The 26321-nt window shown below is 38.8% G+C and overlaps 1 protein-coding gene across 1 annotated transcript in view; it reads right to left on the reverse strand.

Moving 5' to 3' along the window:
* Nucleotides 1–1362: 1362 nt before the first annotated feature.
* The window catches only part of LOC134664653 (aminopeptidase N), a 58087-nt gene continuing 33128 nt past the window's right edge, over nucleotides 1363–26321 (reverse strand). Inside the window, exons 4-14 of the mRNA XM_063521396.1 lie at nucleotides 23771–24064; nucleotides 16507–16690; nucleotides 14326–14482; nucleotides 13324–13583; nucleotides 11865–12063; nucleotides 10571–10851; nucleotides 9038–9237; nucleotides 7956–8123; nucleotides 6593–6736; nucleotides 5188–5266; nucleotides 1363–4430 (exon numbers count right to left, since the gene is read on the reverse strand). Of these exons, the coding sequence (XP_063377466.1) occupies nucleotides 4275–4430; nucleotides 5188–5266; nucleotides 6593–6736; nucleotides 7956–8123; nucleotides 9038–9237; nucleotides 10571–10851; nucleotides 11865–12063; nucleotides 13324–13583; nucleotides 14326–14482; nucleotides 16507–16690; nucleotides 23771–24064 (2122 nt within the window). The 3' untranslated portion in view covers nucleotides 1363–4274. The remainder of the gene's footprint in view (nucleotides 4431–5187; nucleotides 5267–6592; nucleotides 6737–7955; nucleotides 8124–9037; nucleotides 9238–10570; nucleotides 10852–11864; nucleotides 12064–13323; nucleotides 13584–14325; nucleotides 14483–16506; nucleotides 16691–23770; nucleotides 24065–26321) is intronic.

Below are 26321 nucleotides of genomic sequence, written 5' to 3' on the forward strand. Positions count from 1 at the left end.
GGTTCGTGAGATACAGCCTGGTGACAGACGGACGGACGGACGGACGGACGGACAGCGAAGTCTTAGTAATAGGGTCCCGTTTTACCCTTTGGGTACGGAACCCTAAAAAGTTTGCAAAAGTCCAACTTATAATAGGTACTCCTAATTCCTTAAAACCTAGTTTCTTCAACTAGGTAGGTACATAATAGTGATGTACCGACTATTGATTTGGCCGACTAGCCGACTAGCCGACTAATCGGCGCTCGGATGGCCGATTAGTCGGCCGACTAGTCGGCTAGTCGGCCGGATCATTAGTTTCGTCTAAGTTCGGTTCAGATGCACATAAAAACAACCGTTTTACCCCTTTTTATTCGTCATATTATATATATACATATAGTAACGCTGAAAATGAACTGAATAAAAAAAACCTAAGTCTATATGTCATACGACAACCGGACAAGCAGACAAGAAAGCGACCAAGCGGTCAATAATACAAACAAAAGTTTTCGTAAGCACCCTAAATAGGAATGTGGGTAAAATAGGTGAAAAACTTATGGTAAATATTTGCTGTATATTTCTTTTTGCCCTGTTTTTCTGTAATTTATAAAGTGCCGACTAATCGGCCATTTTTGCCGACTAGTCGCCGACTATTCGCCGACTACAAATGAGGCCGGATAGTCGGCTTTCCCGACTAGTCGGCGACTAGTCGGTACATCCCTAGTACATAAGTAGGCTCTGTCTACTAACTGGTAGAAACATTACTATACCCTATTACTAAGACTCTGCTGTCCGTCCGTCCGTCCGTCCGTCTGTCACCAGGCTGTATCTCACGAACCGTGATAGCTAGACAGTTGAAATTTTCACAGATGATGTATTCCTGTTGCCGCTATAACAAAAAATACTAAAAACAGAATAAAATAAAGATTTACGTGGGGCTCCCATACAACAAACGTGATTTTATACGGAAGTTAGCAACGTCGGCGTCGGGCGGGGTCAGTATTTGGATGGGTGACCGTTTTTTTTTTGGCTTTTTTTGCATTATGGTACGCAACCCTTCGTGCGCGAGTCCGACTCGCACTTGCCCGGTTTTTTTTTTAAAACCCTTTGCAGCTGCTCCGTGCATGACTGTAGGGCCGCCCTTATTGGGTGTGGGATATAATTTTTGCTTATTTGACAATTGGAATGTTACCAAAATAATCAGTATGAAGATGTCGTCCCACGAAAGTTCATATTTTGACCACATTGTGCGTTGGCGTCGCTTTATTTCCCCCACCACCATCTTGGCAAAGATTTTACTAAAAATAACATAATATTTAACTTACTATATGCAACTATTTCGGAACAAAGAACCCTGCACATATTCGCACAAAATAAAAGTCATGATTATAAACTTAAATCGTATATTTCGACTAATTCATATAAATATGCAATAGGAAATAGATTGTTACATTAATTTACAATTCATATTTTATTTACATAAAACCTAGTATCTAAAAATAAATATAAGGTACAAACAACTGTGAAGGTACTTATAATAACACGACATTAATTAAAATATTTGTAGATCAATATTTATTTAAAATGTTGCTTTAAGTTTGCTTTACTTATTAATTTTGCTTGATGTGCAACAGTGTCTTAAAGGATAGAATTTCCTAAATAATTTTGAGAAATAATAATTGAGAAATATTTTCAGATCTACTATTAAATAGAATCTATTTGAAATATAGCTAACGACAATGACCCACCCATAGTCACCCATAGTGACCCCTATAGTCGCCAGACGACTGCAAAGCCACATAATTTAATTTCCTACTATTTCGTACCTTGTCACAATGACAATCAATATGAAAGTCGCTAGCGACTTCATATTATTGTCAATATGACAAGGTACGAAATGGTACTGAAATTAAATTCTTTGACCGTACATTCATGCGTATTGCCAATAAAATCAAAAACTCAAAGTCATTGCTGACTCAAACCTATTCGAATTTAATAGATAAGATAAGATTAATAAACTTGATATAAATCGGAATTTTAATAAACTTAAGAACTGTATGATTAAGTTAATTAATTAAAAAGCCGGATTTCCAAATGTGACTAAAACGTTGTTTTCAGATTTCGTTAATATTTTTAATATGACTCACTACTATATTGCAGACTTGACACTATCAGTTAGAATGACTAATATTCATACCTATAACAGTCTGTATCTTTAGGTATTTAAATAAAAGTAAACAAACAATTTGTACATTTTCGAGTACCGGGTTAACCGACCAATTACAAAACCGCCTGGATCAGTCACTGAACGATTTGACTTTACATTGTAATGTTTTCTTCTACCCTCAACTAGCTTAAGGAGCCATTTGACTTATTTTCTGACAGGTTGGGCAAATTTATCATTGCCACCATGTCTGCTCTAAACCATACCGAACTTGGTAGTTAATATTAAATTTTTACCTTTGTTTAAGGCTATGCCGCTATTTGTTTATTTGTTATTCTATTTGTTTTGTTTTCACTGTATTTGAGTTTTTACTTCTTTTTTGAATTTATAATTTGTTAATGTGTCTTATCTTCTATTTTACCGTGTAAGCTAATTGGTAAACTACTGTAAGCTTATATGAGAGAAATAAATGGTATTGTATTGTATTGTATTTGAGGGTAGATTGTGTTTACTTTTATTTAAATACCTAAAGATATAGAGTATAATGTTATTCTTTCCAATAGTTATGATCTATGATAATACTGAGAAAAATACGTTTTGTGATGTAAAAGATTAATGAACAATATTAATAAGTAACTGGATTACAAAATAATTGCGATCACAACATGAACGAGAAAAGAACATAAAAATGTAATGACTTCAATATTAAACTAACTTATTACGTACAAAAGCTTGGTGTCATTTTACTTAGGTATCTGTGAATTCTGTGATTGATTTTTGAACACAATAATAATATAGTATAGGTAACTACGTTTAAAATTTACTAGTAGGTACTTCTCCGTACTATGTTCATAATAATATCAATATTTAATTTCGGATTTAACACAATTTATTCCAATTGCCTACTTGTATAGTGCTAATACACAAATATTAAAATAAAAACTTACTATCATTATTAAACTTAAGTGTAATACATGTTCGGCAAATATAATTTTCTCATTTTATATTTTTATGATGGTTAGTACTTTTATATGTTTTAGAGAGCCCTTGCGCAAGATCATGCAAAGAGGACTATTTGGTTGCAAAAATGCCAGTTGCAATCCTGAAATTCCAATATCTCACGCTAGGTAGGCTACTTTCCAATTTACTTTATTTTATAGGAAAAGCACCACAAAAATAAAGTCTTAGGTGCCCGCTGGCACCGTGGTACCGACAACAGGGTATTTTACCCTAGATTCAAACTAAAATCTTAAAATTATATTTGTCGAACCGTCTATGAAAGCGTGCTTATAAAGTTGAACATTTTGTATTTGGTCCATGAAAATTCAAAATCCATTAATATTACATACATAATGAACTTTGGTATCAATAAGAGAATCCGTAAACCGATGAAATCCTTGACTAGTATAATATTACTAAATTGTGACTGATATAAGTAGAAAATTACTTCTAACTATCTTATTCGTATATCTGACGTTTCTAAGACACATTGAGAGAGGCCTTATGTCCGACAACGCATAAAAGTATACCAACGGAGCGCCAGCTGACGTCCGCGAGGGTTCATTACACATCGTCCTTAACCACTTCACGAGTAATCGATTGAGATGCGATGACCGACGAAATTATACTACCACAACAAATTACAATTTCAAACTGGGTTTTCAATTGGCTGTTACGAATTTTATGAGAAGGAAGATTTGAGAGGCTTTGTCCTCTCAAAAATGTTGGAATATTAAGATACTTCCTCCAAAACTGGATAGCGTGCTTCTTGATATCATTCTTCAAATCGATCCACTTTTTTGTTCACATTGAAAGCACAATATTGGTGCCAAAACGGTAGGTATTTAATTATCTAAAACGTGGTTAGTAAGCCAGAAGAATTTCGTACATTGACATATTTTGCGTTGGTAGCACTTAAATTCATTTTTTTTTCTAGTAGATACTAGTACGCAAATCGTTTTTTATATCTTCACCATCTGAATTACACCTCTGTGATACTGTGTATTATATGTCTAAAGGCAATATAAGTTACAGGGATAGCTCAATATGCGAACTTCTTAAAGCTCACTTCTTCAAACTTTTCAAAGCATCAAGTTATCTATAATCTGTACACAACGCACTAGAATCCGACCAATCACGCTTTAGTATTCGCTTTGTCCGCGGCTAGCAGCCAATCGACGATAGGCTCGTAGTTCCTCTGCATCCACTGAATGTTGGCTTCTGTTCGCTCTAGGACTTGCTGGACTGGACGGCCGAGCTCAGTGCAGTATTCTGCTACGAATCTTTTTAGCTGCAGAAATAAAAACAACATTAAAATAATTATTTTTTACCGTATAGGCGGGCGTGGCTCACTCCGCGATTTCGTCCCTTTGATACAGGTAGCTAAAAGTACATCCGTTCCGCCTCAATTTTGGGGTTTGCCATAAGCCGCGCGTGGTGTTGTCGCCACCTAGCGGCCATATCTGTGCTGATCGTAACAGACGCGTTTTGTTAGAGAGTGAGTCTTATGTACCTAGTACCTACTATTATTTATTCTGTGGTATAGGGTGATTTTGGGGTCTGAATCCAGAATTTCAAAAATTTTATAAGATAGACAAGGTTTCCCATGACACCGATATGAAAATCGTGAAAAATAATACTATTTGTCTATACGTTTTCTCTACTTCTGGGCGTCATTGTGTCCATTAGGTATTTTTTCCTAATGGACACAATGATGTCCCATGAAGAAATTTGTTTAGTATGACCATCTTAACATATTTTTGATAATCAGGATCACGCGCTCCAAAATTACAGTATAAAGATGGCTTAAAAAACAACTTTATTAGTTCAAATACCTCACGAAAAGTCAGGTCATATTAACAAGAAATGTAACTAATGATATTAATATAGTTTTACTAAGGAAGTTTTAACATAATTATACAATACGTGTAGAAGAAACAAATGAACTAAAAAGAAGGACAAGGCCTAGTTTTGAAACAGTATCGGGTCAGGTACCTCCCGTACCTCTGTTAAATCAAACTGCCTGACAAATAAGTAAGACAACTAACCTCTTCGTATTCATGCGGTTGGTTCAATCGCCTCGTCACCACCTTCACGATAGAAGCGAGGGTTGAAGCTGAGCCGACACTGTAAAAGAAAACATTACAGTTTGTCACAGTTTAAGGGATAATAAGTTTTTGGCAAAAATTTCATTTTTGATACAAGCTTTTATCGCTGAGTGTACTTTTCTTTCTACAGGTAACTAATGCTCATCGAGACAACTCTAAAAACCCCGAACACAATTATTAGGTTTCGTTGTTTTATCACATAGTTCCTATGGCCACCTCCGGTTTCCAATTCCATCATCAAATCAGCTCGATGACACCATAATACCTATTGCATTGTCACCCGACTTACGTATGTATGCAAAATTTCAGCTCCAATTGAACCGGGAAGTGGATCAAATTTAACTTGCAAGATTTGATTACACACAGACAACGGTCAGGCCCCAATTTCACATCGGTGACAGGTGCGACGAATTGTAAAATCACTGTTGCTGACGTCACAGGCATCCATGGGCTACGATTACCACTTACCATTGGGCGGGCAGTATTCCTGTTTGCCACCATCATTGTATTATTTAAAAAAACTTTATTATATCGGAATAAAACAGATATTTCTCCTGCGAAGTTTCTGACAATTGTCAAAGATTTAGAAGAATTGTAGGTAATTCTTGACAGGTAATGAGTTATATGTCGGAATTTCGTGACAATTGTAGTGTTTCTTGTGACAATTGTCATAAACTTAGCAAGAGAAATATGTTTTTTCCGATATCATAAAGTTTTTTTTAATAATACAATGATGGTGGCAAACAGGAATACGGCCCGCCCGATGGTAAGCGGTAACCGTAGCCCATGGATGCCTGTGACGTCAGCAACAGTTATTTTACAATTCGTCGCACCTTGCACCTGTCCCGTTGGTGAAACAGGGGCCAGGTGAAAGTAAATAAAAGCTTGTAAAATTGAATTGAAAATATTAAACACACATTTGTGAGGAATCAGGATTTATAATAATTTAATAGGTATTTTCTGAATACCTACCAGCTATATTCTTATACTATCTGATCTACATCTAAGCGTTATTTTTTGGGTCGAAATACTCGTTATGTACTTCAACGCAAGCAGTGTTTTCACTTAACACAACGACACATGGCGACCCTGCGAGGATTTAGGACTTGGAATTATCTAGTGAAGTGATGTGTTCATTTATCACATAATTATTTCGTCTATAATACAACATTCGCATAATACCTACTCCATTAAACACTTGTCCTAGTTGTCCTTGCAACTTGTTTCCTTGTTTTCATGGTTAAAATGCTTTTCTGCTTAAAGCGCGTTTTTGGTGTGATCCCTTCAGAATCTTCTTAAGCGGTCTATACTGTAATTTGTTATACTTACTGTATGTTATACTTACAACTCTTTTAGCCTCTGCCAGTTGGCGCGAACGAAGTTGAAGGCTATGGGCTGGCCGATGGCAGAACTAGCTACTGCGGAGAAGACGCGCAAAGTGTCTTGCTTACGGATGCCGCTATCGTTGCGAAGAGACAGCTCCAGATATCTGAAAATTTAACAAGTATGATTGACACATTACTGTACTTCTGATGACAGTTTTCTTACAAATTAGGTTCGGTCTTAGATATGTCCATTGGATTCACCATCCAACTGCTCCGCAGATAATTTTTTGTATCTCTGTATTCACCTAGAAGGTAGCGTTTCTAGTTTAGTATGTTCTTTAATGTTTCTTTCGTATTTAGACGTCATTTAATAAATAAATTCTACGTAAAATATTTTTATTTTTAACAGTGGTGTAATTTTTTGAACAATTTTATTTTTAAGGTTATCATAATAGATCAGATCAGATCGGGGAAATCCTGAAGAAAGGCCAGGTCAAGAGCACCCTAAACCGGCGAGCGTGTATGAGGAATGTTATGAATGTGAAGGAAGCGAAAGAGGTATGTCAGGATCGTAGCAAGTGGAAATCCGTGGTCTCTGCCTACCCCTCCGGGAAATAGGCGTGATTATATGTATGTATGCATAAGAAAGAAAAGGTTTAAAACGTACCTTATAACAACATATATTATGGATCTTAGCGGCGGCTCTGAATGAGTCCCTCACCCAATCTTTGTCCGCACAACTCACCTGTACTGCTGATAAAGGCCTCTTGTACAGCCTAGAACTAACAGCCGTAGCTCGTGCTCATAAAGCACTGAAAGGATCCCACAGTCACACTTTATAGGGCAAAGCTACCCACAACTTACCTGTACAACAGGTAAGGAGCTCTCGTGCAACTCAGTACTGATAGAAGTAGCTCTCGTTCAGAAGGCGCGCTGGCGGCTCTAAAGCGGTCTCACAGACCCACTCCTAACCATTGCCTGCAGTGCAACTTACCTGTACAACAGGTAAGGAGCTCTCGTGCAACCCAGTACTGATAGAAGTAGCTCTCGTTCAGAAGGCGCTCTGGCGGCTGTAAAGCGGTCTCACTGACCCACTCCTAACCATTGCCTGCAGTGCAACTTACCTGTACAACAGGTAAGGAGCTCTCGTGCAACCCAGTACTGATAGAAGTAGCTCTCGTTCAGAAGGCGCGCTGGCGGCTCTGAAGCGGTCCCACAGTCCCACTCCTAACCATTGCCTGCAGTACAACTTACCTGTATGTACAACAGGTAAGGAGCTTGTGCAACCCAGTACTGATAGAAGTAGCTCTCGTTCAGAAGGCGCGCTGGCGGCTCTAAAGCGGTCTCACAGTCCCACTCCTAGCCATTGCCTGCAGTACTTACCTGTACAACAGGTAAGGAGCTCTCGTGCAACCCAGTACTGATAGAAGTAGCTCCCGTTCAGAAGGCGCGCTGGCGGCTCTGAAGCGGTCCCACGCGAAGTCCCACTCCCGGGCGTTGCCGGTTTGTACGCCCACGCAATACACCGTGCTGCGGATGTCTGCGTGGATGCTGAAAAAACGAAATTAATCATCATCTTAATACTTTACCGCATACAATGCCAGAGCGGATATGATATACGGGTGTTTTCTAAAATAAATATTGAAAACCCGATTCTCACAGATCCTGGTGTTTTTGGGTTCTTTCAACTCAAAATCACTAGCATATTCAATCCTGATGATAAAAAAACATTTCCCAAAAATTTGTATGAAAATTGTACATTCCACTACGTTACGTCCGTAATGTGTCCAAAACGTGACGTAATGGAATGGACATTTTGGGACATCTTTTATTAATGGAAGGATGGAGAATGCTGCCGATTCTGAGTAGAATGAGCCCAAGAATGTCCAGATTTGAAAGAATCATCAGGTTTTCGATATTTATTTTAGAAAACGCCCATTCAACTCTATTGACAGCTATTAAAGTTAAAATTTCATCATTAAGGGGTTTGAGTTCGCTAACCAAAGAAGCAGATTATTTGTGAATGTTTTGGGACATTTTACTAAATACATAAGTAGTAGATTGGCTAAAGGACATGAATAATAAATAGACTACTCTCACGTATGCTGCCATCTTCAGCTTAATAATCTTGGTGCTAAACTTACCAGCCTTTAACAGTTACTAATCAATAAATTACTGTACTACAAATAAATTCCAGACTATCAATATAAGCATAATCAACGAAATTCTTACCAACATATTGATTGATTGATTTTAGAGTCACTTGAATTGTTGGGAAGTTCAGGTGCTCGTCAAAACGGTTGATCTGAAATTGCCTCTATTTACTTAGCGCACTTGCAGCATTCCACTAACCCAGGATTAACCGGTTAAACCGTTAATCCAGTGTCAAATTGTACTAGTACCCATGGCAACTCCAGTAACCGGTTCACCCCGGGTTATTGGGAATATGGAAGTGTCTCACTTACTCATTCAAAGCATCAGCATTCGGCGTGAGCATCCAATTGGTGTACTTGACGACAGCGGTTCTCAAACATTCGTCGTGCTCGAGGTGGCAAGCCGTCGACAGCAGGTCCACCCGCTGCTGCGCGCGGACCACGCTCTCGTTGGCCGCCACGTCCCAGCCTATGTCTTTGACTGCCCCGTCCAGAAGTTTGAGCACGTAACGCTGGAGGACAAGACAGACAGATAAAGGTAACATTCCAATTGCAACAGCATTGCAGAGCAGCGACGCTGCAAACTTAGCGTTAGACCAAGAAAAGTCTGCAGCGATTTTGATAGCCCACGCAATGCAAGTGTTATTTTAAAAGTCAAACTTATATGAAATTATGACGTAATTAACTCTAGATGCTGCAAGAAATAACACATCAATAACATTGAAATCGATACCTAATCGGAAACAAGTCTGCATACTGCATTGCTACAAGAAACTTCAAATTGAAAGTCCTTGGTTGACATTTTCTTGCACCAAGTCTACTGCTTTGCAACAGCGCAGGCAGCAATTTATGCCAATGAGGAAATATCAATTTCAATGCCTTTGTCTTAGATAATTAGTTAGTCGTATCTCGCAGCATTGTCGTGGCATTTGGGATGCTACCTTTAGGTTTGTCTTGTTTTTTATCAAAGTCGCTTGACTACGTTCGAAGTATTTCGAAGGTTGTTTCGACAACAACGTTTGATGAAGTTTCACGTTTCACATATAAATGCTAATATAAAAAAAAATCTGTCTTTGAAACAGGCAACGCCATCTATCGAGAAATTGAAAAACTATTTATCTAAATTACCTTATATCATGTCATTAACTGTTAAGATATGGATAAAATATATAATTTAACTTTATCGTTCTTAACAATCTGAAGATAATATATATATAACAGCCGGAACGGAACAATTATTACCTAACTAATAGGTATTTTTACTAATCGTAAAATATCGATAGTGAACTTATAATCTATCACCAAATTCCTAGGTTAAACAACATAATATACCTATTATAATGTGCTTTATGTTGTAGGGCAGAAAGCCATTATTTTACTTACCTTCCAAGGTAAAAGGCTGTTCATGGTCCGTACAAGCTAATCAAACGAGATAAACATTTTAGATAACTACAACGTCTACAACACACCAACTCAGGAGTCGGCAAACCATGGTTGGCCGTATAGGCTCTTTATTAATTTAAAATTTTATTATGCTGTCTTTCCACTGAGACACAGATGAGAGGAGAGGAGCCGCAACTAATCAATGCTATTGGTTGATTCCCGTCTGTCTCATCTCATCTCATCTGCATGTCAGTGGAAAGGCAGCCTGAAACCTGCAATTGCGGCTCTTAAAGACACCCAAAAAATTAGGGGACTTAGAAGACACTTAGTCCTAGTCTAGTCAAATCAACTTTTGTGAGCCTTTGACGTTCTAAAACTGACGATTACTACTGTGGTTGGCTCTTCCCTTAAAAAATTTGCCGATCCCTGCACCAATATAAAGGAAATTAAGCGAAAACACACCTTGTACTCTAGATAATAAGCTCCTTTAGACAGCATGGTGTCGATGTAACCTAGGGCCACTAATCCCGCTTTCCAAGGTACATAACTTCTCTCATGTACGAGATAACTGGTGATGTCTAAGGCCGTCTTGTAGTCTAGCCTTCCAGCTAGAGCTAGGTTCATGGCATCGTCGACTATCTGAGCCCTGTTGATGGGATGGATCTCCTGGAAGCGTTTCGGATCGTTGAGGATTTTGATCAGCATCTGCCAGTTGCGTTGGTCGTAGTTGATGCGGTAGAAACCTGAACATAATTCCACATTAAATATTCATTAATTAAAAAAAAAAGCATTCCACCAGCGTCGCTTGAGAATGCTACAGGTACCAATACTAAACTTGTAATTTATTCGAGAATCCTAGGGTTTTTGGGTTGGAATAATCCAGACCCAAAATCCTGTTCTACATACCTAGGACATCATCAGATCAAAAATTTGCATCCTAGTATTTTCAAAAGTAATAATTTAATTGTTTAGCCTTAGCTAATAAGTATTGATCAAATACTTAGGCATTTAAGTAATTTTTTGTATTGTAGGAGTCAGATTATTTTTCATACCAACGTAATTAATCTTTCTTAAGATTATCGGTGCAAGTGCAGGCTTAGAGCAACATCCCGCTTTAAGTATAATTAATACTTAAATACTGACTCATACTTAATTTGCTTATTGCTCAATTATTGCAGCTCCAGCAATATATCTTATTCTTCTTTTCTGAGAAAGCCTTATCTCACTCTTCTCGTTTGTGAAATATGTCACCTGCAATAATGTGTTACTCTTCGACTGTCGTAAAAATATGTGACACACTCTTCATGGCTCTACAAATAAAATCGTGTCAGATATATTTGCGGCCTTCGTTGTGTATCATATTATTTGTGTATTATTGCAACTTGCAAGTAACTGTACGAGGTTATCTTTATTCCACGACTGCGCATTATACGCATTAAAATCATTAAACTGATCTGTACGGATATGATGGTCGTTCTTGTCTACGTGACAGCATGATAAAACAGTGTCCGTCACTTTCTATCCCACGGTGTTAAAAAGTGACAGTTATTTTATCAAGTGGATAAAGATGGATAAAGCTATCAATAATACGCCACCTGATCACCTCTCGGAAGGTAGTAGGTACACAAGTACTGCCATTTTGGAAATGAATTTAAAGATTAAATGATTTTCGGTCTTAATCAGGTTACAAATTGACCTGAAAATTTTGCCTATCATTTTAAATAATATTACTACCTTCTAAAGTTTTCTCTCTCACCTGTCTGCTGTATATTAGCAATCAGCCAGTCGTCCTTAGCGATAGACATATTCCTGACGACTTTTGATCTCTCCCCGCGCAGCCAGAGCTTCGGCCTCGTGGACTCGAAGTCGGACTCTGTAGCCGTTGTATACGATATCGGGATCCACCATACTGGAGACTCCTTGCTTTCGCCGTTGTTGATCAGGACAAAGCGCTCCTGTAATGTTGTTATAAACATAATATTACTAGCGCCCCGGCTACACAAAACCTTAAAAAATGATACCCTGGCTCCTCTACACGATGGGCCAACGCCGGCCACTCCAAGGAACGCAGGCATGCGGTAGAATGAGATAGCAATATCACTTGCTCCCTCTAACGCATAAATGCGTCCCTTGGAGTGGCCGGCGTTGGCCCATCGTGTAGAGGAGCCATTAAACTTTCCTTAAGGTTCACTCCATTAATGGGTGATATGATATCTGTATGAAAATCCATTCGTAGTTTTTCTTTATCGCGAACGTGGCGAGAGAATTTGTTTTATAAAGTGTAGGGTGAAGAAGGAGTTTTTTCCTTCAAACATATTTCTGACAATAAGTGAATTAATAATTATGACTACGCCATGATGGTACTTTCAGTCTATAGTAGTTTTTTGTCCAATATTTAATCGTGTCAATGAAACCAATTTAGTAAAGAGAAAAGTTTGCAGTTCAGCAAACGCTTATCTATCAACTAGAATCTATGTGATAAAAAAAAATATAGCGCATTTTTTTTATCACATATATAGGTGTCGGCGGCCGATCGTAAGATCAGGCAGATCGTAATGTTCCTGTGTATTGTTTTGAGGATAGTCACATTAGTCACATTAAACCAATATATATAGGTAAGATAGGTTCGTTAGGTTGCTTCAGATGCCCGAAGGGCAAACTGCTCAGAAATAGGAGCCCCGCATAGCGGGGCTCCGTCGGCTCAGGGAACGAGTCAAAGATTTTCACGTTTCACGAGGAATTTCACGATATGCCGCCTGATCTTACGATCGGCCGCCGACAGATACATCATGAACAAAAGTAATATTTGAAGATGATTTGCAAAATTTGAGGATGCCATTGAGTATAACAGCAATTACGGGTAAATTTGAGGGGAATTTTCAAATAATAAATTTCTTCGTATCATAAAGATATAGTGCCATTATTTTATTATTAATGCCAATTTAGTTTATCGCCTTAATTACTTATAAAACATCATAATCTTCCTGAGTATTCGATAAAAAATCTAGACGATAAACGCAAGGCCATACGAGCTCCGATGCATAAATGCTCGTTTAATCGTGGTAATTTTGTTATCAATCAAAATAAACTACATTAAATTTAGCTTTTGTCCTTTTACGTATTTATTTGATCTAGGTAATAAAAATATGAGAACAGCCTTTTCCTTTATAAAACCTAAATAAGACTATTCATACACAAGAAATTGAAAAACTCACCTGTTTAAAAGAAACAACGCCACTATTATAATCCCTAGTAATAGTGAGTACTGGGAAGCCAGTCTGCAGCGTCCAGGAATCCATGACCACGGCGACGTCGGCGTCGAAGGCGCCCTTCCTCCTGGCGGCGGCGGTGAGGGCGCTCCACAGGTCGCGCTGTTCGGCGTCGCCGTACATCTTGGCGGTCAGGTAATCTGTTATACCGGCGTTGAAGGCGTCATCGGTTAGGAAGTGGTTCATCATGCGGAGGATGGCGGAGCCTGGAAGGAGAAAGTAATTTGTAAAGGCTCCTCTACACGATGGGCAAGCGCCGGCCACTCATTTATGCGTTAGAGTGAGCAATTGATATTGCTATCTCACTCTACCGCATGGCTGCGTCCCTTGGAGTGGCCGGCGCTGGCCCATCGTGTAGAGGAGCCATAAGGGCCACTTGCACCATTCACTAACCCGAGGTTAGCCGGTTAAACCTGGAGTTACCATGGTTACAAGTACAATTTGACTCTGGGTTAACGGTTTAACCAGTTAACCTCGGATTAGAGTGGGATGGTGCAAGTGGCGCTAACAAAAGCAATTGTATTCAAAAAGTATCAGCTGAAATGTAACTACTTGGGAATAACTCAACGACACATATTATGTAACACAACGATACCTTTTGTTAACATTTAAACGTATTATATCGTACGACCACTTACTTTTTTCGGAAAACTAGCAACATTTATTTGGGTTATTTCGACTCAGAATTACGAAGAATATTGAATGAAACAAAGGAAAAAATGATCTCCAGTTTTTCATACAAATTTTGGCTGTCAGATTTGTGACGATCCATAGAAAAACGCGTCACAAAACTGTTTTTTTTTGGAACTTTTTTATTTTTAAATTGATAGTCCTACAATTTCTAGTAAATATTGTCAAAGTTAGGTTTCTTATTTAAATAATTCCGTTAATTTGTGCTTTATCAAAATATTTAGGAAATCCCTTGTTTTTTGTTTTTGAGTAATCTACCTTTTCCATATGAAATCTTGTCGAAAATGGCGCCGATTTCCTCAGGGTTGCCCACCTCCACGGAGATCTGGTGGGAAGACGTCAAAGCATCCAGCTTGAATACGCTCTGCACTTCGTTCAGGACGAATACTTCCATCAGCTTCCAAGTTTTTTCAACCTGTAAACAAAGTTTTACTAGAAAATATCGCTTGTGAGTATTTCAAGCTTTACACACCTCTGCTGCCTTCGGAGCAAGCCTAGAGAATCCTGCTCGGTGCGCTGGGCTGCTGCGTCTAAGCTAAGTTAACTTTGCATGCCATTAGCACTGACAAAGTGTGGCAATGTCATCATTAATGTCAAATTTCTATGAAAAAATTACGTTTATAATGCCACCCCTTCACTTTGTTATATTCAAGTCGTTACAAAATTAGCTTAAATGGACTACCTATCAGCGGCGGCGCGTCAAACATATCCATAGGCAAGCCGGGGCTAATTTGGCATACATATTTCCTTTACAACTCTGCTCAAACGTCCAAAAACAGGCAAGCCGGTGGGAATCTGCTTTTATGGACGCGCCGCCACTGCTACATATGCATTTGACGTGTAGTTTTTAGGTCTAATTCTAGACTGCCATATTGTAAATGTAGAAAAAAAAATAAGTTAGTCCAGCTCTCAAACATGGTAAAATAATAATCAAAAACAATTATCTCGCCATATGTCATGCATGCGTGTTAAATAAACGCCCTCGTACACTATAATGTGTATCGGCTCCCACGAAACTATTAGGTCACCTTTTCTGTTCCCATTCAAAATGAAAGGGCGAGCGAATTGTGCATGTGAGAAACTGTTGAACAAAAGCGCATCGTTGGGTTAATGGCCATGGCTGACAATGCGCTTTTGTTAGGCAAAAGTGCAGACATATTAATATAATATATGTAACACTATATGAACTTGGCTTGACACGCTGCCGCGTGTCTAGATAACATATATTTATTTAATTCAGTGGAATCTTGAGGAATCCATACCGGTTATGATGGTTGCACTTTTGTCTGTCATGCCCACATGCCTACCGCCTATCGTGTTACGCGATATTTTTTTTTTATCGACAATATGACAGACGATAAAGTGGTGACAATCCGTCTGCAGTTTGGTTGGTCACGTGGATAGCCATGACGGCAACCCGCGCGTTTGTTGTCATTGGCGAGTAGCTCTCCACTACCTCAACTGAACCTATATATTTACCAATATAAACCTTATTTCGTTGCTGTAAGGCTCATACATAACCAATCAATAACTGTGTTGACGATGGCGAAAGTACCTCGCAGCATCATCAGCGGCCAGATATCCTACCACCAAAGACGTGACCAGGTTCCCGAACCACTGCGCGATCTGTGACCTTATCTCCTTACCAAAAGGATTATTTTTGAACTGTGTCCACAGTATCTAGTACTGACGATTAGTAAACCTTAAGTCGTCGAAATAAGGTTGAATATTCGACAAACTTACAGCATCAACAGCCACATACACCACGTCGGACGCCAACCTCTCATCCAACCAGATATCCGACCACCACGCCGGTGTCACGAGATTCCCGAACCACTGCGCGATCTGTGACCTTATCTCCTTACCAATAGGATTATTTTTGAACTGTGTCGGTACAATACGGTGGAAAGCTCATATCACGCGCTGACGATTATTAAACTTTAAGTCGTCGAATTAAGGTAGAATATTCTACAAACTTACAGCATCAACAGCCACATACTCCACGTAGGACGCGAACCCCTCATTCAGCCAGATACCCTACCACCAAAGACGTGACCAGCTTCCCGAACCACTGCGCGATCTGTGACCTTATCTCCTTACCAAAAGGATTATTTTTGAACTGTGTCGGTACAATACGGTGGAAAGCTCACAGCATCTCGCACTGACGATGAGTAAACCTTAAGTCGTTGAAATAAGGCAGAGTATTTAACAAACTTACAGCATCAACAGCCACATACTCCACGTAGGACGCGAACCCCTCATTCAGCCAGATATCGGACCACCACGCTGATGGTGTCACCAGATTCCCGAACCACTGCGCGATCTGTGACCTTATCTCCTTACCAAAAGGATTATTTTTGAACTGTGTCGGTACAATACGGTGGAAAGCTCTCGCACTGATTAGTAAACCTTAAGTCGTTGGATATCCGACAAACTTACAGCATCAACAGCCACATACTCCACGTAGGACGCGAACCCCTCATTCAGCCAGATATCGGACCACCACGCTGGTGTCACCAGGTTCCCGAACCACTGGTGGGCGATCTCGTGGGCAACTACTGCGGCGACGCGTGCCTTCGCTGTCGTCGGCGAGTTGCTGCTGTCGTACAGCATGGCGATTTCTCTGGAAAATAAGTACTGCCATTAATAGGTGCCTCTTTTATCCATTTTGAAGTTAACGCCTTTTGCGCCAGGCGAAAAATTGCTCAGAGGGCTTAGCCAAGGTGACGATCATTGATAGAATGAAAATCGAAACTTATATAATGTATAAAAAGAGTCAAGTGACTCTTCGTATAATCTGTTATCTTGTCATCTGTTGTGTTGAGTGTAATGACCAATTTTCTTTTAAATTTGACGATGCGTGTTGCGGATGACATATGTGAAAGTATACACGTTATTTTGACGAAACCTGTGGTGGATGAGCTATCTGTATGGTGACCAAGCCTGCGCTGTGGATCTGAAGGTACATGTACTGTTAATATTATGTTTTTCTTTTTTGGGTAAATATTTTTTTTTATCTGTTATCTTGATGCATGTTTTCTTTTCGTTTGTCGATGTCCGACTGTCAAAACTGAACGCACTTTATCATCCAATAGGAATTTTGAATCTACCTCATTAGGTAAACCAATTTTTAATAAACTTTACACTTGATTGAAACTAATTAAAACAAAAGTATTAAGTACAACTATCTTTAATTAGCTATAAGAGCAAGGGCTCATTTAGACGATGCTAGAACTCGCATGCGAGTTTCGTTACATTGCGGTTTTTGATCGGTCGGTTGAATAGAACGTAACCAACAGTCCGCAATGTATCTAAAATCGCATGCGAGATCACGCGTCATCTAAATCAGCCCTAAGTGAAAATAAATAAAAACCCAGTTAGGTACAGTCACCATCAGATATATCGGAGCAGCCAGGTGTTCACAAATATCTGAACACGCCTCTATTGTCAAGGCATTAGAGTGCGTGTTCAGATATTGTGAACACCTTGGCCGCTCCGATATATCTGATGGCGATTGTACATGCTATCAACGCTTGCTAGCTCATGTCTTTTGTCCATACACTAAAAAACATACCCGTTTAGAAAAAAAATCTTCACACCAAATTAACATTAACACTACTAAAGAGAGTAACAAAAAGTGTTATTGTAACAGTTGTACACATCGTAAACCATAGATTACAGGGGGTGTGACCGAATGTCGACCGAGCAATATTTGCCGATCGAACACAATATCGGAATAGATTGCGTTGTGGTCTATATTGCATTCTGAGTTTCGCTGTGGAACAAGAGACGGGCGGACAGAGGAGAAAACTATTTACCTATTTATATTGATAAACAAATATAGTCACAGATTTAATTTGTCGTATTGATTAAGATGTAAACATTAAGATAACCATGGTTATTGTAAAAGTGACTCAGCGAAAATGAAAACATAGTACCTAAATAGTTATTATGTACATTATTTTAATTTGTTGTTTACATGGACCTAAGGTTAACTTTTGCCCAATTATAATGCCTCATGTCTAAAATATTTCAGCCATAATTACAACTTACTGTTTGCAGAATCTGTGTGATTTGAGCTCTACTACTACATACAATTATTTGCTAAAATTAATCATACATATTGTAAATAAAGCCTAATTTCAATTTCAAGACCATCAGAAACATGAATAATAGTTACAAAATAATTGTACTTATTAGTGTATTTATGTGTGTTATAGGAATGAAACTATCCGCTCTACCCCGTCACTTGTCCCACACCACCCCAATAAGCGCGGACATGATAGATAACCCCCCTAATGAAGTGTCGAACCCTTGTAAGGGCTCTGACAATTCGCACCCAGCTTAACGATCGTTATAGATATAGGGCCTATTCTTTTCGTCAGAGTCGTGACGTAGTCACCAGATAAATTTGACTATAAATTATAGTAAGTATAAATTGTTACGCTAAATCCGCTCTATCCTTTCACTTGTACCACCCCAGCAAACATTTTTGGTCGATATTCCGAAAAAGGCACCTATTTTAGGTCGCACAATTTAGGAGACCAAAATGAGGCACGTCGAATCGACGTCGTGGGCACGTCGAGTCGACATAAATGGGGAAAAAACGCACGTGCCGGCGACGTATTTATTGACGGTAAATTAGTGATTACAACCATTAGGTCAACACTAGGTCATGTTTCCGACGTGGATTCGACGTCGCCACGACGTGCCGCGTAGTGAAAATGTACTAATTTGGTATTCTTTACCACCTTTAGACGTGATGGCGACATATTTTTATCCATATAATTACTCTGCGAGGCAATATTTAGATGAGACGCGATGAAGAGAAAAAGAGACACAAACATTACGCTTATATATTCTTTTCACTCAGAAACAAAATGTCTAACAAGAAAACAACTTTAAGTTGTGCAATGATAATGGCGGCCACTAAGTCATGTAAAATAATTTAGGCCGATTACGCTGATGAAGAACGATGAAATCTAGTGCACAGAAAATTTTTTCGTGCAGTATGTTAGGTTTACATACAAAACTATCGATGGGCTTTTGAAATATTTAAGTTTTCAATATTTTATAAAATCAAAATGCATATATTTGCTTGTAATTGAGTGTTGTAATTGAATATTTGTGTGTGTGAGTCTATTGACTTGATCAAAAATATTGTTTTATTTTGAATATTAGCACAATGAAGTACCGTGCGATGGCACCATTCAAGATATAACAACTTAAATTATGCAATTTCATATTTAGCATCTCGTTATAATGAAAGAAAATGGCGGCACAACCTTATGGTATTGATAGTACTTTACAAGTGATTTTAACTATATGGTCGCAATTTGCTATCTATTTTAAGTAACATTTACCTAAAATTAGTAGCTAAATCGACATAAAATCGACGACCTAAAGGTCTCCGTATAAGAAATAATTACGTCGCAAATACACCTAAAATGTCTTATTAGTACATTTGACCTATTGGTCAGACTTTGCAGTTAATTTTACCTAATATTTCGACTTATTTTCAACCATTAAGTCCCTGACTTCATGGACCCCGTATAAGAAATAATTACGTCGCATATACACCTAAAATGCCTTATTAGTACATTTGACCTATTGGTCAGGGTTCGAAGTTAATATTACCTAATATTTCGACAGATTTTCAACCATTAAGTCCCTGACTTCATGGTCCCCGTATAAGAAATAATTACGTCGCATATACACCTAAAAGGCCTTATTAGTATATTTGACCTATTGGTCAGGGTACGAAGTTAATTTTACCTAGTAATACGACTTATTTTCAACCATTAAGTCCGTGACTTCATAGTCCCCGTATAAGTAATAATTACGTCGCAAATACACCTAAAATACCTTATTAGTAGATTTGACCTATTGGTCAGGGTTTAAGGTTAATTTTACCTAATATTTTGCCTTATTTTCAACCCCTAAGTCCCTGACTTCATGGTGTATTTATGAAGTGAAATTTACGTTTTATTATCCCTATATTTTGACTTGGAAGTAAAAGTGTACAATACGTAAAATAATTGGTGACTTAGGACGTCATTTTCACTTAAATTGGTAAAATCTTCTTCGAGCCTAGGAAAAAATACTTAAAATGTTTGCTGGGACGTCACCCCAATAAGAGCGAACATGATAGATGGCTCTCTTAATGAAGTGTCGGCCGCCCTTGTAAAGGCTCTGACAATTCGCGCCCAGCTTGACGTTCGTTAGACAGGGGGTCTATTTGATCTGCAAGAGTGACAGTCGTGACGTGGCTACCATATGTCTACTTTTGACAGTCAGTTTCCCAGTAATATAACATTGCATGCTTCAAAAACATCATATTTGTTTGACTCTAGTAAAAAAGTTAATAATTTTTTGATACAAGTGTATATTGCTGACTGTACTTTTTTCAACAAGAATCGAATACTTAAACGAGACAATTCCAACAAACCCAAACCGATTAAGTTGCGTTGTTTTACCACGGAGTTCCTATGGCCACCTCCTGTGTCCATCATCAGAACCCTAGTGTAAATTTCATTCGATAGCGTGACGAGCATGAACCTGTGATGAGTACGCGTTTGTTTAAGTCTCATTTTGTATGGGATTTTGAACAGCGCGCCAAGCGGGACGTTTTGTAAACTCAAAATAACAAACAAAATGAGACTAACGCAAACGCGTACGTCACAATAAGTCACGTCACGCTATCGAATGAAATTTGCACCGTACGGTTACCATCAGTTTGTCACTGACATAAACGCCGTCGAGAACGTAATTTACTTTCTATACATCCCGTTTGCACTAATATGCGAGTGCGAGCGAGATGTATAGAAAGTAAATTACGTTCTCGACGGCGTTTATGTCAGTGACAAACTGATGGTAACCGTACAGGGCTACAGATCACCTTAAATGTTACCACAATATTGTATTGTCACCCAACTAAGGGCCCGATTCGGATTATGAAATAGACATCTATTAGACATCACCAAGATACGATAACGATAGGTTAAGATCTAACCTGTCAAATTTGACATTTGCGCGATTCTGGAGATACTCTTGAACGATTTCCACAGGATATGACTTCGAGATCTAATTCACATCTAATAGATATCTTACTCCATCTAACGTAAAAGTGACATTGGTTGCTCGAATTGCGCTGCAAAAGAGAACTAGTTGATATCTAAATTATAACGTATCTAGAATGGATCTAGTATGTTCGTGTCGTCTCTTGTAAATATCTTGAAGTTCGAATACGGCAGTAAGTCACGTCACGCTATCGAATGAAATTTGCACCAGGGCTACAGATCACCTTAAATGGTACCACAATATTGTATTGTCACCCAACTAATAATATAAATATTCGAATCTACAGAAAAACCACGAACGGAAAGTAGAAGCATAGAAATACGTTAACGTTTCGTCTCGCACAATTTGGTAATGAAATCACGTAAAAGATGAGAAAAGTTCAGGGCGCCGTCCTTGAACTAGATCTTGTTATGCGATGGAAAGTTTGTTTACAAACCGACTTCGGATGGGGAATAATTGGGGAGGGTTCTGTTCCATGCTGCCATGAGCCAACATTAAATTTGGGGCTACCCGCGGTTTTCATCGATTTTTGACAAGTTTTAAATCGTATCTCCTTTTTTTGCACTACAGATTAATTTCAATTCAATTTTAAGACAAACGGTTATCGGTTCTTCAATCTTTTATCTCCGGTTTTGACCATCGGATTTTGAAAAAATGAATATAAGTATTAAGTAAGTTTTTTATGAATTTTTTAAACATTGTCTAAAAAAACACTTTTTTCGTATCTAGTTTGCAGTGAAGGATCTTACATGTACGAAATCTACATATTTGGGTTCATCTTTGAAGTCTCAAAAATCGTGTCCAAGGTTTTAATTTTAAACTAATTAACACAAAATTTACTCGTATGGCCAGAGAACCAGTTTTTTAGCCTAAAATTGTTCAACTTTCATGCCAAATATCTCGAAGACATACATACATACATCACTGGCTCAGTGACCCAAAGAGGATCTTGGCCTCTGACACAAGAGAGCGCCATTCTGCCCTATTCTGCGCCACTTCACGCCAGTTGGGTATTCCGAGGGCGGACAGGTCTTTTTGGGCTTCGTCACTCCAGCGGTATCTGGGACGCCCAGACGGACGTTTTCCGCCCGGGTGCCCCACATACGCTCTTCTCACAGCACGATCCTCCCCCATCCTCTCCAGGTGACCAAGCCAGCGGAGTCGTGTTGCTTTGATCTCGCCAATTATATTAGGCATCGCAACCAGCTCCTCTAGCTCCCTATTTTTTCTTCGCCTCCAAGTTCCATCCTCCTCTCTGATAGGCCCCAGAACACAATCTCGAAGACGAGTTCACGCAGTTGCTTGCTTAATTAATTTTTGCTCATTGTCATATTGACAGAGTTAAATTAAAATTTGAGCTGGCAAATTTTGAAATGCGATCAATCGAGTTTTTGACGTGATAACGTCTTATACTCGTAAATCGATAAAACCAGTAGCATGCACAAAAAAGTGTCACGTTGTGGACAGATCTCCATGGTAACGTTACGGCCAAAGTATGCAATTTTTCATCAATGTTTTATGACGTTATCACGCAAAATTATCGTCCGTAAACCGACTTTAAAGACAACCATATTTTTACATTAATTTCAGGTCCTACTGAATAGAGTTCGTAACGTACTTACGCAAGATTTTTTTGCTACTATTTGAATAAACTTTTGAATGACTGGCATTTCTTTAATCTGTTAAAGTAGGTACTTATATAATATTCCAGACTAATCTAGCCTAATGACTTAGATTATTATAATCGAGTATGCACCTCACCATTGATAAAGTACATGTGAACGTAGGAATACCTATCACCATAATATCCGTTATCTACTCGAAGTCTAGACCCCGGATACATTTTAATTGGTTTCTTTGATTGATTCTAGTATAATTTATTAATTTATCACGATTGATTAAAATTAATCCCCTAGTTAAATAAAAAAATGTAGATAGGTAAGTAGTTAAAAAGATAGGGATATATAGGTGCATCTATGATCTAGTGTTGGTAGGTAAGAACTAGAGTCCTATGAGTCTGAATTTGAAGAACTCAGCTCATTTTTACGAGACTCGGCGCTTAAAAAACTTCAGAGTTCTTTTTTAAGTCCCGATTCCTTTGTGGAGGTTTTTTAAGAGCAACTCAAAAGGACTCGAGCCTCGGTATAGACTCCGTGAACAATTTTATAGGGTTTTCCCAAATAACAGCAATGAAATTAGGCGTTATTGTATGATTAATGTACCTAATCCACAAATCATACAAAAAGACAAAGATAAAATAAGTGTTCTCTAAAAAGGATTCGTCTCGACAAGAGACTCTGGTCTCTATCACGTTGAAAAGAACTCGAGTTTAGACTTAATTATAAGAGTCTGATAAACAGCTGAATCCAGTCTTGAAGCAGAGGACCCAAAGGACCCGAGTCCTACCCAACATGCACTAGGTGCATCTAGATTTGGCGAACTAGTTGCAAACACACCTACTCTACCTACTTGCGAAAGGCTCACTAACTGATTACGTGTATTACGAAATACGTGATTCGTGATAGGCAAAAGTAAAATAATTATAGTCATATGTTTACAAATTAAAAACATTAAATTGAATGCAGCATCTAACTTAAGTTTATCCTTGTAATCTAGGACTTACCTGAATGTCAAAAGCCCCCAATTCTCCATAGCACCGGCCTTGAAATCCGGCAACGCAATCATATCAATCTTGGGCAGCGGGAACTTAATCTTATAATAATCCTCCAAGTATCGCAGGATTTTCGGTCCAATCTCCAGGGCATAAGATGCAGATTGGAGTGCTTCTTTCCGGGCCCAGACGGTAAAGTTGCTGTCGCTTTTCTTGCCGAAGTCGGTGACGGCAAACGCGACGAGGTATGTTGACATGGGGAGGGATTCAGCGTAGTGGTCCCAGATGTAATCCTTGAGGGATTCGCTGGAAATAATACGATATTCGGTCAGTTTTGGAATGTAAACTAAGTGAAATGAATAATTTATGTAGTGTTTATTGAAAGTGTACCTAATATCGCTGGCCCAGTATTACAGGGTTCTATGTATAACTTTTATCCAACTGAAATTTAAACATTGTCATAGTGACATTAAGTCGAATTTCAACTATCTTGAAAATGTAACATAGAACACTGTAATATTGGGCCAGCGTTATAGGGATTAGTGTTAGATACCTACTTATACAATTTTTTCTATGATACCTAAGTACTTTTAGGGTAAAGGCGATACTACAGCATAGCGAATGAAACAACTAAACGCGCCAAAAGTATTCGCCACCCTCGATTTTTTTTTCCAAATAGTGATAATATACGTATCTCTACAGCTTGCATTCAAAAGTATGTGCCACAGTCTAATAATTATTATTCTACATAAATATACAGGCATATCTCTTTTTGTTAAGCTATTAGAGGATGAGATCCGTTATTTTTGATGCTGACCATATATGACATGGGTAGACATTTTCGAATGAATTTAATACGTAAGATTTGTTACCGTTTAGATTCAATAACCATTGACTTCCATTGAATTAATGAAAATTGAGAAACTGTCGCCCCATTAAATTACCAATTAGCATTAGTAAGTTAATTAGGAGTAATTGGCAGAACCATGATACTACCATGTTTGCAAACGCGTCTGTTATTTAAAATTCTGTAGTCAAAAACTTACTAGTTTTTATGCCCGACGTATTTGTAACGTGCAATAAAATATTTTTATCACAAGCCCGTCTGCGGAAGATCGATAGCTCGATTGCACCGTCTGGTTCAAATCAATCAGAATAATCATAGCAAATGCATAACTTTTCCGTTTCGAACTGGAAGATATCCAGAAACTATTACAGTTACATCAAAAATACTATATTTAGAGTTATGTAGCTAATAAAACGATATTTAGAGTTATGTAGTTATTGGTTTCCTGCTACCCAAAGGTTGTCTGGAAGAGATCGCTTTTGAGCGATAAGACCGCCTGTTGTTACCTAATGTAATATCTGTTCTTTTTCTGTATTCCTTTTCATTATGTGGTGCACAATAAAGAATATATTATTATTATTATTTGTATGTCTTTTCCATATCTCGGGACCATGGGGTCCCGGACCTTTGGGAGGCGTACGTGGGGCCGAAGCCAACAGCGCAGAGGCCCTTTAAGACACTTTAATCTAAAAGCAAGGGATACACATGGCGGATACCATCCCCGAACGCACAATGTGATACATCCGGAGATGGTCCCCGCCAGGTGCAAAGACTATTGCAGTGCATCACTTTTGTGCTGCGATGGGAACTAAGGTCATGGGCTATAGATTTGAAAGTTGGATGGACTGGATAATGGGCTATGGGAGAGACTAGCAGACACCTGCCGTGACAATCAGTCTCAAAATTGTGTAAGACAGGTGGTGACTCGCCTACTCATTTAGTGGGCCCTACAACGGCCGCACGCACAGTGCGACAATAGGGCAACACTTCGGAGCGGCTGTAAGGTTGTCGAGAGGTGAGTCTGCGGTAGCCAGATCCCGGTGATCCGTTCAGCAGGCCGCCGGCGTTATGACATTTTACACTTCCAACCTGGAGCATAGGTCCCGCTCTTGCGACTCCACTCTGGCCGGCCAATCAAGGCAAGCACAGAGGCGAGGGCCGGATGACAGGGCCCTCTGGAATAGGGGTCCGCGGTGTCGCCACTCACCGTCAGCTCGCCACAAGCTGCCCCCGCGGGGTTATTATTATTATTATTAAAACATCAAAGGAATAAATAGTTTGCATTGATTTCGGTGATAATAACATCTTTGCTCTAAATAACTGAGGTATTTAAGTACTGTATAAAAGTATTGTTGATTAATGATTACAAAGTGTTATTCAATAGAGCACAGGTAAACTGAATAAATAAATCTAAAATTGAACAATGCTTTCATTTGGTCACATTAGCGACATCTAGTAACAATAAGTAGAAGTTAAGACATCTAGTAACAGAAAACCACCTATGCTATCAGTACTTTGCGATAATTACATACATACATACATACATATAATCACGCCTATTTCCCGGAGGGGTAGGCAGAGACCACGGATTTCCACTTGCTCCGATCCTGACATACCACTTTCGCTTCCTTCACATTCATAACATTCCTCATACACGCTCGCCGGTTTAGGGTGCTCTTGACCTGGCCTTTCTTCAGGATTTCCCCGATCTGATCA

This window comes from Cydia fagiglandana, chromosome 5, assembly GCF_963556715.1.
Source record: "Cydia fagiglandana chromosome 5, ilCydFagi1.1, whole genome shotgun sequence".
NCBI classification, from domain to species: domain Eukaryota; kingdom Metazoa; phylum Arthropoda; class Insecta; order Lepidoptera; family Tortricidae; genus Cydia; species Cydia fagiglandana.